Source organism: Leptonychotes weddellii, chromosome X (genome assembly GCF_054177405.1).
Source record: "Leptonychotes weddellii isolate Sample4059 chromosome X, ASM5417740v2, whole genome shotgun sequence".
In the NCBI taxonomy this organism is placed as follows: Eukaryota; Metazoa; Chordata; class Mammalia; order Carnivora; family Phocidae; genus Leptonychotes; species Leptonychotes weddellii.
In genome coordinates, this window is record NC_138385.1 from 976,241 (window position 1) to 985,709 (window position 9,469).

The 9,469-nt window shown below is 54.6% G+C and overlaps 1 protein-coding gene across 3 annotated transcripts in view; it reads left to right on the top strand.

The window, feature by feature from the left end:
* G6PD (glucose-6-phosphate dehydrogenase) overlaps positions 1-9,469 on the top strand; it is a 13,273-nt gene that overhangs the window by 399 nt on the left and 3,405 nt on the right. For 2 of the 3 annotated variants that reach the window (XM_081808002.1, XM_081808000.1), the window contains exons 2-5: positions 682-809; positions 7,930-7,967; positions 8,050-8,158; positions 8,827-9,044. In XM_081808002.1, coding sequence (XP_081664128.1) covers positions 682-809; positions 7,930-7,967; positions 8,050-8,158; positions 8,827-9,044 — 493 coding nt within the window. Of the gene's footprint in view, positions 98-681; positions 810-7,929; positions 7,968-8,049; positions 8,159-8,826; positions 9,045-9,469 lie in introns of all 3 variants that reach the window. The other variant, XM_081808001.1, reaches the window with a different exon arrangement.

A 9,469-nucleotide genomic window follows, 5' to 3' on the forward strand; every position in this document is an offset into this window, starting at 1 on the left:
GCCCCCGCTGGTTAAATGAGCCGGCTGGGCGCAGCCCCCGGAAACGGCCGGGGATTCCGAGGCTTTGAGCTCGGCGTTCGAGGGCGGCGAGGCGCAGGTAACGTAGTGGCTAGGCGCCACGCCAGCGGAGGAACGTGCTGTGCCGCGAGGCCCTTTGATTTGCCATGCTTGGGAGCGGGGCAAAATCGAGAGGGTTTAACCGATCCCAGTGTCCCCTGCATCCCTCCATTGGACCCCTGAGGAGACTGGGACCCTGAGAGGGGCGGCGACCCGCCGGCGTCTCCCAGCTGGGCAGGAGGAGCGCTGGAGTTGCACTCCGTCGTCGGCACGGTCTAACGTGCTCCAGCTCATTGTGGAGTTTTCGCTTGAGTCCGGGGTGAGATGGTCCTGGGCAAGTTGTGCAATGCTCCAGCACCTTTACGTGGTCCCGCAGAGTTGAGGCTCTAGCTGGAATCCACTAGTGCTTTGAGTAATTCTGTAAAGTACGCCGTGAAATAAAGCCGCCTGGAGAGTATGGTGGGAGCCCAGAGCCTGCAGTTTTCTAAGCCCCCAGCCATTCAGTGAGTGGTTTCAATAATCAGGCGTCATGGGGTGAGACCTCAAAGGACCCCTCCAGAAAGTGGCCAACTTCCCCATGCTCTTCTGTTCTTCTGCTTTGTCAACGAGCCTTTCTTTAACCAGAGAGCATCATGGCAGAACAGGTGGCCCTGAGCCGGACCCAGGTGTGCGGAATCCTGCGGGAAGAGCTGTACCAGGGCAATGCCTTCCATCAGTCTGATACACATATCTTCATCATCATGGGTGCATCGGTGAGTCTCCCCCAGGCCCCACACCTTAAAAACCAAGCGTAGACTGTGACGTTGCCTCGGGTCCCTTTCTGCCGGGTGCCTGGGCTTTCCCAGCTGATTGTCTTGGGGCCCCAGGGGCTCTGCTCAGTTGGGCTCTCTCTCTCGGTCCTGCCTGTGCGCCACTCTCATCCCAGTACCACCCAGCATAGGTCATTGACCATAGACCCGTGTCCTGGAGCCGGGAGGACTTTAAAAACTGTCTCATTGGACTTCTTCCCCCACGGGGAAAACTGCAAACAGGGCAGGCTATTCATTCTGTATCTTTTTTCAAAGCTGTTTGTGACTCGGTAGATGTCACAGTCCGTTCCAAAGGCAGGATCTGAGGCCTGAGCTCCACCTTGTCTGTCTCTCCCGCAAGTTCCCTGGGAACAAACGCTCGACCTTCCTTTGAACACCATGTCATTACCCCAACTTCCAAGGCCTGCTGAGGAGCTATGACCTGTCCCTCCCCGCCCTGTTGTTTAGCCTGTGAAACTGCCATTTTGTTCTAGCAGATCAAAGGGTAGAAGCAAAGGCAGAGGACCATACGTGATGGAGGGGGGACAGCAGAGGGAGGGTGGGTCCTAGTGGAGCCATGACCCCCAGACTAAAGCACCGTGTGCCGGTGTGCCACGTGGAAACAAGATCTGCTGGGTGGCAAGATGAGCTGCCGGGGTTTTGTCTCCAAGTAAAAGCGATCTCTCTTCGTTTTCACCCTAGGCATGACGAAGAACCTGCTAACCATCCTGTGACCATTTCTGCCAGTAACTTTTTGTATAATCTTATGCAAGAATCCCACCCAAACTAGCTAGCTCTTGACAGAGTAGGCATTGTCTCTCTGTGCCCTTCCATGTCAAGGTCCCCTTAGCTCTGGCAGAACTTGGTTCTGCAAACAGGGCAGGCTATTCATTCTGTATCTTTTTTCAAAGCTGTTTGTGACTTGGTAGATGTCACAGTTCGTTCCAAAGGCAGGATCTGAGGCCTGAGCTCCACCTTGTCTGTCTCTCCCGCAAGTTCCCTGGGAACAAACGCTCGACCTTCCTTTGAACACCATGTCATTACCCCAACTTCCAAGGCCTGCTGAGGAGCTATGACCTGTCCCTCCCCGCCCTGTTGTTTAGCCTGTGGAACTGCCATTTTGTTCTAGAAGATGGACCTCTTGGTTCTTTGTTCATGTATCATAAGGTGCCACTGCCCTTTGCAGAGCCTGCTCCCCGCCAGCTTTTGTGATTCTAATCAGAACTCAGCAGTGCTGGGGGTGGGGGTAGGGCTCTGCCAGAGGGATGAAGGGAGGGAAGGAAGGTGGGCCACCCCAAGCATTGTCCTCTGACTCCGTAACTCCTAGGGTAGGGGGACCCAGGGACATGGGGTGGCGGGGAGCAGGCTTAGTCTCTACCCTGCCCCAGCATGTTCTCCTTAGAGGAGGCAAACCTGTGTTGGCCACAAAGTCTCACACCTAGGACTCTGACCATTAGGCCCTTGGTCCAAGAAACAGGTTGGAGGAGAAAGTTACTCAGGATTATTCCTCCTCCTTCCCCCACCCCCATACCGGGCTGTCATAGGAAGCTCCACCAGAGGATCCCAGGCCATAAGAAATGGCTTAGGACTCCAGGCTCTCAACTCTTAGATGCTTTGTTGAGAGCACCCGAGCTTGCTGTATGACTGGCAAGTGTCTTTCCTTCTCTGCACCTCTAGTGTTTCTGCGGAGCAAATGAGGGCTTTTGAAACAAATGTCAAGGGACCTCGGGCTGAGCTGATTCTGTGACTAGCTCACTGCCTTCACCTGTGGCCAGCTTGGGGTTGAGCAACTTTTCTTTGCAATTGGTAGGGTTCCCCTTTGCTCTCCTCTGCTCCGAGAGTGACAACCAGACGCTTCCAGAGCAGAAATGGGAAGTGCTATTACAGCAGAGTGAGGTGGGGGGGCACCCCTTGTCCTGAGTTGTTTGCCCAAGGGGACTGGAGCCAGGTGGGTGGGCCTCTCATGCTCAGGCAGCATCTAGAACAGCTCCCACTCTCCAATAAGGGGTAGGCAGAGTGGTGCTGAGGGCACACCCTCTCAGAACCTGCTCTTCTGGGAAACCAGCAAGTTCACTGCTCATTCACCCAACAAAGTGATCAAGTGCCTTCTCTACAGTATACTGAGCTGCCTTCCCTGTGTGATCTCTGTGCTGGGGGGAAGGGACCCAAGGGGAGTTAGTAGCCCAATCAGAGCTCCTAGTGGCACATGTGACCGAAAACACAAATGGGCCCTTGTGTCCCCAGCCACCTCCAGCACACAAGTCCCAGGCAGAGGGCCTGCAGCGTGAGATCTGCAGAGCCAGGTTCAGGGAGAGTTCCATGCCAAGAGAAGAGCACGCGCAGAGCCCCCAGTAGCCCACATGGCTGTCCCCTGCCCCTTCCTCACCTGCCTTGCTCTCACACCCAGCTTCCTTCCTCATGCTGGCTCACAGTTACCCAATAGGCTTTGAGCTGCTCTCTGTTCCTCCCATGTGGCCACTTACCCACTCCTCAGAACTCCCACCCCCAGCCAGGAAGGGCGTGGAGATACTTACGCTCCCTGTCTGGAAAGCTCTGGAATGAAAGAAACCAGTTTCTCCTTAGAGACCAGTGTTGGGGAGAGGGGGATCTTGGGCCTGGCAAATCATGTCCTCCCCCATCTGATAGGACCTCGGACAAGCTAGAGGACTCTCCCCGACAGGGAATGGAGGAGCAGGGAGAGAACAGGACAGGGAGTCTGCATGGGCAGGATTGGCTCACTGCAGGGTTCTCAGCAAGCCCCTCACCTCTCTGGACCTCAGTCTCCCCACCTGGACCGTAAGGACCATGGACTTGATGGGTGTTCAGGCCTCATCCCAATGTGCGCCTAGGCGAGGGGTGACCTGGTAGTCCTGGCCCCCCCTCTCTTTTGGGGATGTTTCTGGGCTGCTTTTCCCCCTTGGGTCGATAAGATTCTTGCTGTGTCATGATGACCTTGGCACTTCCCCAAAGGCCTGATGATTCATGAGCCCCAGGGTGGAGGAGAGAGCCTACCTCAACAGCCCCCAGGTTCTCTCTCCCCGGTTCCCAGGAGCCAGCTGGGCCCCAGCTAGGGCCCAGACTCCACCCCATAAGGCCAGACAGATCCTTGACCTGGGTGACCCTCGGGGGCCAGGGATGGCCCACCCCTCCCATGCCTCCAGCTGGCGGGCGGCCTCTGAAGCTCTGTGCTGCGCCCTTCGTCCTCACATCCTCAAACAGAGATGTCAGCGGTGGTTTGGGCTTTTAAAACTAGAAGCTGAGGTCCAACCTAGGTGGCAACAGGCAAGCGGTGGCCCAAGTCCCTTTGCCCCAACTGGGACAGATATTGGTAGCTGGAGATCTTAATGAGGTCCTGTTGCTCCTGCTAAAGTCACCACACGTCCCCGGGCAGCTCTTTCCCTGCTGTGGTCCTCAGACAAAAATGACAGGGGTTGGGAAGACAGGAGGCCTCCGAGGCGCATTTCACCGAGAGACCCTGTGATCTCCCCCACCCCCACACATGGTGTGCCTATGTTTGGTCGAGGTCTTCCCGTGTTCAGTCTTGCAAAGGCATCTGGTTGGGGCTGGCGGGGAGGGCCGGCCACCGCACTTCCCATGAGGAGGAGCAGGACCCCTACCGCTGTCCTGGGCCGTCTCTCGCCTCTTCCTCGGATGACTTGGAGCCCAGCAGGCCTCTGGTTGCCGGGGCTGAGCTGAACAAGGCAAGCAGGTTCAGTCGGTAGTTAATCCCAAGGGGAGCCGCAGGAACAAAGAGCTTGGGGTGTTGGGCACTGTGACTCAGCAGACAGGAGACTAGTCCCCTGCTACCAGTCCACTGCCCGCAGCCTATCCCGAGTCCTCTCAGCCCGCTGGAATTTGATCATAAGCAAACATCACCTGCCACAAGGAAGGTTGGGAGGCGTTTGTAGGCTGTGCTTCTGATTGTTTCTCCCGGAGCATGCAGGGCTGAGGTGACCTGAGCAGAGTATCCCTCCAGTCCCGCTGATGGGAGAAGCCAGAGGCGGCCACTGCCGATTCGCTGTGAGGGTGCCATAGTGGGGGCCCCTGGGCAATGAGGGACATGGGCAGGGAGCTAGCTTCCCGGGCTGGCGGCTGGAGTCGGACCATGAAGGACCAGTAACAGCAGCCATCGTGAAGGTGGCCGTTACAACAGGGACCCACTCCAGATTGCTCGGGAGATGAGTGGTGAACAGTTAGCAGATGTGAGCAGGGGCACCAACACAGGATTCCCTGCTTCGGGAAACACCCGGTTTGGGAGTTTGGGGTTCCAGGGGAGCCTGGAGATGACCAGTAGACACTTGACTGTGTGGGTTCAGTGCTCACTAAAGTCTGGGCAGGGATACACACGTGGAGGGGTCCACATGCAAGTCCTCACCTAAAGCCCTGGGGGGACATCAGGTCACCCCAGGAGACTTGAGGTAGAGCAAAGAACAGGAGGAAACTCGCGCGTTCGAGGCACAAGGCGCCCCTGAGTCTGCACCTGCCCCCACCCACAGCAGGGATTTCCCACCCCAGAGCCCCCTGAGTGCCTTCCTAACTGTTTATCCCTGGTGGGGATTGAACCAGGTTGGCATTACTTTGGTTCTGATCATGTGGCTTCCATTTTGTGGGTTCATAAGTTCATAGAAATGAGCTTATCCAATGGTTACATGGCTACTAAAAGGTAATTTTGCATTGAATATTCAGGTCCTTATCCCTGGAGTTCGTTTTTCTGACTACGGCAAGTCCAGTGCACCCCAGTTTGCCTTATTCTCTCCCCACTGATAGGCAATGCTTGGTGGAGCGTGGGTTCACAGTCCAGGCCCATCCCACGCTCTAATTACAGGGTAGGCAGATGAAAGGGTGCTCTGCTCTTCTGTTCTTCAGGAGCCTGTGGCCATTCTTGCCCCTTCCTCTTCCACCTGAAGGAGAAAATTCCTTTGTCAGGTCACAGAATTAAAGCATATTGGGATGGCTGCAGTGACCGAACTGGAGCCTGGGGAGAAGGAACTCTGTGATTCTTTCTAGGGAGTCCTCTGTGGAATTTCTGGGATCTGCCATATTGTTGCTTGAAGTTGCCACGTGTTCACACCTTTTTTTTTATTGTGGAAAATTTCGCACATCCACAAAGTCTACACAGTAGTGTGATGAGGGACGCCTGGGTGGCTCAGTCGATTGAGCATCCGACTCTTGATTTCGGCTCAGGTCATGATCTCGGGGTCCTGGGATCGAGCCACAAGTTGGGCTCCATGCTCAGCAGGGAGTCTGCTTGAGATTCTCCTCCTCCTTCTCCCTTTGCCCTTCCCTCCATTTTTGTGCTCTCTCTCTCTCTCTTTCTCTCTGTCTCTCTCAAATAAATAATTAAAAACAAAACAAACAAACAAAAAAATATAGGGCCTTTCTTGCCATCTCTCCAGAAAGTTCTTAGATGGCCATCCCGGTCAATCCACCCCAAACAACCAGCGATGTAATTTCTACCACAGTTGATTAGTTTTGCCTATCCTAGAGCTTCATTCTCAGCTTGTCCATCTACCTGGTGATTGAGCATCTGGGTTGTCTCCAGCGCAGGGCTGTTGTGAGTTGAGGCTGCTGTGAACATCCTCTCTAACGCTTGGTGTTGTCAGTCTTCTGGATTACAGCTGTTCTAATGGACGTGAAACAGCATCTAGTGGCTTCATTTGCGTTTTCCTGACAACCGATGATCTTGAGCAGTTTCTCGTGTGTTAGCTCTTCATTTCTCTTCCTTGTGAAGTATCTGGTCACTTTTTCATTGGGTTGTTTCCTTATTATGGTGTAGGAGTAGGTTATATATTCTGGATTATAGGCAGAGTCTGCCTCAGAATGGACTTCCCTGTTTCTGGCATTTTGGTAGAATCCACCAGTGAAGTGTTCCAGCACCAGGGTCAGTGTTGGAGATGCCTTGGTGGAAAAGTTTATGGGCACGATCCAGTTTCCTTAATGACCACTCCCCACTCAGGTCCCTGTCTCTGTTTTGGTAGACTGGATTTTTATAGAAATTTGTCCGTTTCATCTAAGTTGTCAGACATGGCATAAGGTTGTTCATCATAATCCCCTTCCGTGTTTTTCTGATTGTACTTTTGTCCTGTTGCACTCGTAATTCTTTTTTTTATTTAAGATTTTATTTATTTATTTGACAGAGAGAGAGACAGCAAGAGAGGGAACACAAGCAGGGGGTAGTGGGAGAGAGAGAAGCAGGCTTCCCGCCGAGCAGGGAGCCCGACGTGGGGCTCGATCCCAGGACCCTGGTATCATGACCCGAGCCGAAAGCAGACGCTTCACCAACTGAGCCACCCAGGCGCCCCTCACTCCTAATTCTTGGTGCCTTTTAAAAAAGTAGTCTTCCCAGAGGGTTGTCTGTTTTTATTAGTCCTTTTCAAACACCAGCTTTTGGCTTTCTTGATATTTTCTTTTGGCTTATTTTCTGTTTTATTAATTCTTATTTTTCATTATTTCCTGCTTTGTAATTTGTTTGGCTTTAAAATTCTACTGTTTTGGGGCGCCTGGGTGGCTCAGTCAGTTAAGCGACTGCCTTCGGCTCAGGTCATGATCCTGGAGTCCTGGGATCGAGTCCCGCATCGGGCTCCCTGCTCGGCGGGGAGTCTGCTTCTCCCTCTGACCCTCCTCCCTCTCATGCTCTCTGTCTCTCATTCTCTCTCTCGCAAATAAATAAAATCTTAAAAAAAAAAAAAATTAAAATTCTACTGTTTTGTCTGACTTCTTAAATCAGGCCCTGAGCTCATTAGTTCCGAGCTAAAGGCAGCATCTCAGGCCACATCCCATAGGTTGTTGCCATTTGGTTCTAGAGTTTTCAGGTTTTCTTCTTTAGCCTGTGGGCTGTTTAGCAGCAGGCTCTTTGGCCTGGGTGTGGCTCCGCTTGCTTGCACTGTGACCAGAGACCGTGGTCTGTGTGATTGCAGGGCAGGCAGCTCAGGGTCAGGGTAAAGAGCTAGCACAGTCTCCCACTTGAGATAGATATGCTTGCGGCTGAGTGCTGACCCTGAGCGGGTGCCCAGGTCAAAAGGGAGGAGACCATCTAGGTCATGCCCCCAGCGTCTCCTAACCATGCCTATTCCCTCTGCCACAGGGCGACCTGGCCAAGAAGAAGATCTACCCCACCATCTGGTAAGCGTGTCCCCCCACCGTCCCACTGTCCCCAGCGCTCCCCGCCCTCCCCATCCCGGCCACAGCCATGGCGTGCCCTCAGGTGGCTGTTCCGGGATGGCCTTCTGCCCGAAGACACCTTCATCGTGGGCTACGCCCGCTCCCGCCTCACAGTGGCCGACATCCGGAAACAGAGCGAGCCCTTCTTCAAAGTGAGTGGCTTCCAGGGGTCTCCAGGAGGGACAGCCCCCCTCCCATCCCACCCAAGGAGGCCTTTCCTTCCTCCCACTCCTGCTCTCTGCTGCTTCTTCCCTGGGACAGGCCCCCTTCTCCCCGGCCATGGCGGAGGGGCAGGGCCACGTTAGGAAACCTCCTTGGAGCCTCTCCTGCCCTAGCACTTCTCCCCATTGCCTTCCCCAGAGCGGTCACCTGCTCTTGCCGCTTCTTGGATGACAGAAGTAGCGTAGGGCGAGGTGCAGGGACCCTTCCGGCCTGAGACCCCTGTTTCCAGCTCCCCTCTGACCTGGACACGCTGGGTCCTCCCTGCTGTGCCTCCCACGCCGCCGCCACCCCCACCGCCCGGGCCAGGAGCTGAAACAGTGTCTTCAGCACAGAAATCTTACACATCTGCCTTTTCCCGACACACCAGAGTTTGGTGTCCTGACTTCGGAGAGAGCTCTGCCAGGTCACAGCTTCCTGAAATGTAACTTCTGTGTCAGGGCCCGAGGCCTCCCCCTGTAGGTGGGCATAGGTGACGAGATGGGGCTGAACCCGGTGTGGAGTTAGGGTGACTGACTTCTGGCGGAGCCCGCTGGGGCTACAGGCTATGAGAGAGGGAGGGCCAGGGAGGGGCCAGTGTCCCTGTATCTGTCTTTCTCAGGCCACACCAGAGGAGAAGCCCAAGCTGGAGGAGTTCTTTGCCCGCAACTCCTATGTGGCTGGCCAGTATGACGACACGGCCTCCTACGAGCGCCTCAACAGCCACATGAATGCCCTCCACCAGGGGCCCCAGGCCAACCGCCTCTTTTACCTGGCCTTGCCCCCCACAGTCTACGAGGCAGTCACCAAGAACATCCACGAGACCTGCATGAGCCAGACGTAAGGCTTGTCTTTTGCCTTTCCTGCTTCCTAGGTGTGCCCTGTCCTGGTCTGGCAGTTGTCCAGAGTCCCTGGGGCAAACTAGTCTACCGAGTCTGAAAAAGATGGTGACCCCTGTTTGTTCTCTACATGAGTTAGCTCTCCAAAGAAGAGAATAGGGTATGAATACAGGGGCTTTCTAATAGCATTTACCGAGAATGCTACCGCACTTACGTACCTTGAAAATCTTCCTGATGACCCTCCTTGGCCCATCTTGCTAGAAATCCAACTTTCCCTGGCCGCTGTTCCTGCGAGGACCACAAGGTGGCAGTGTTGCTCCATGAAATTCCTGCTGCCGGTCGCTTATTCTCTGGTTTTTCAGTGCTTCCCCAGGTCCCCTTCATGACCACAAGGTGGCAGTGTTGCTCCATGAAACTCCTGCTGCC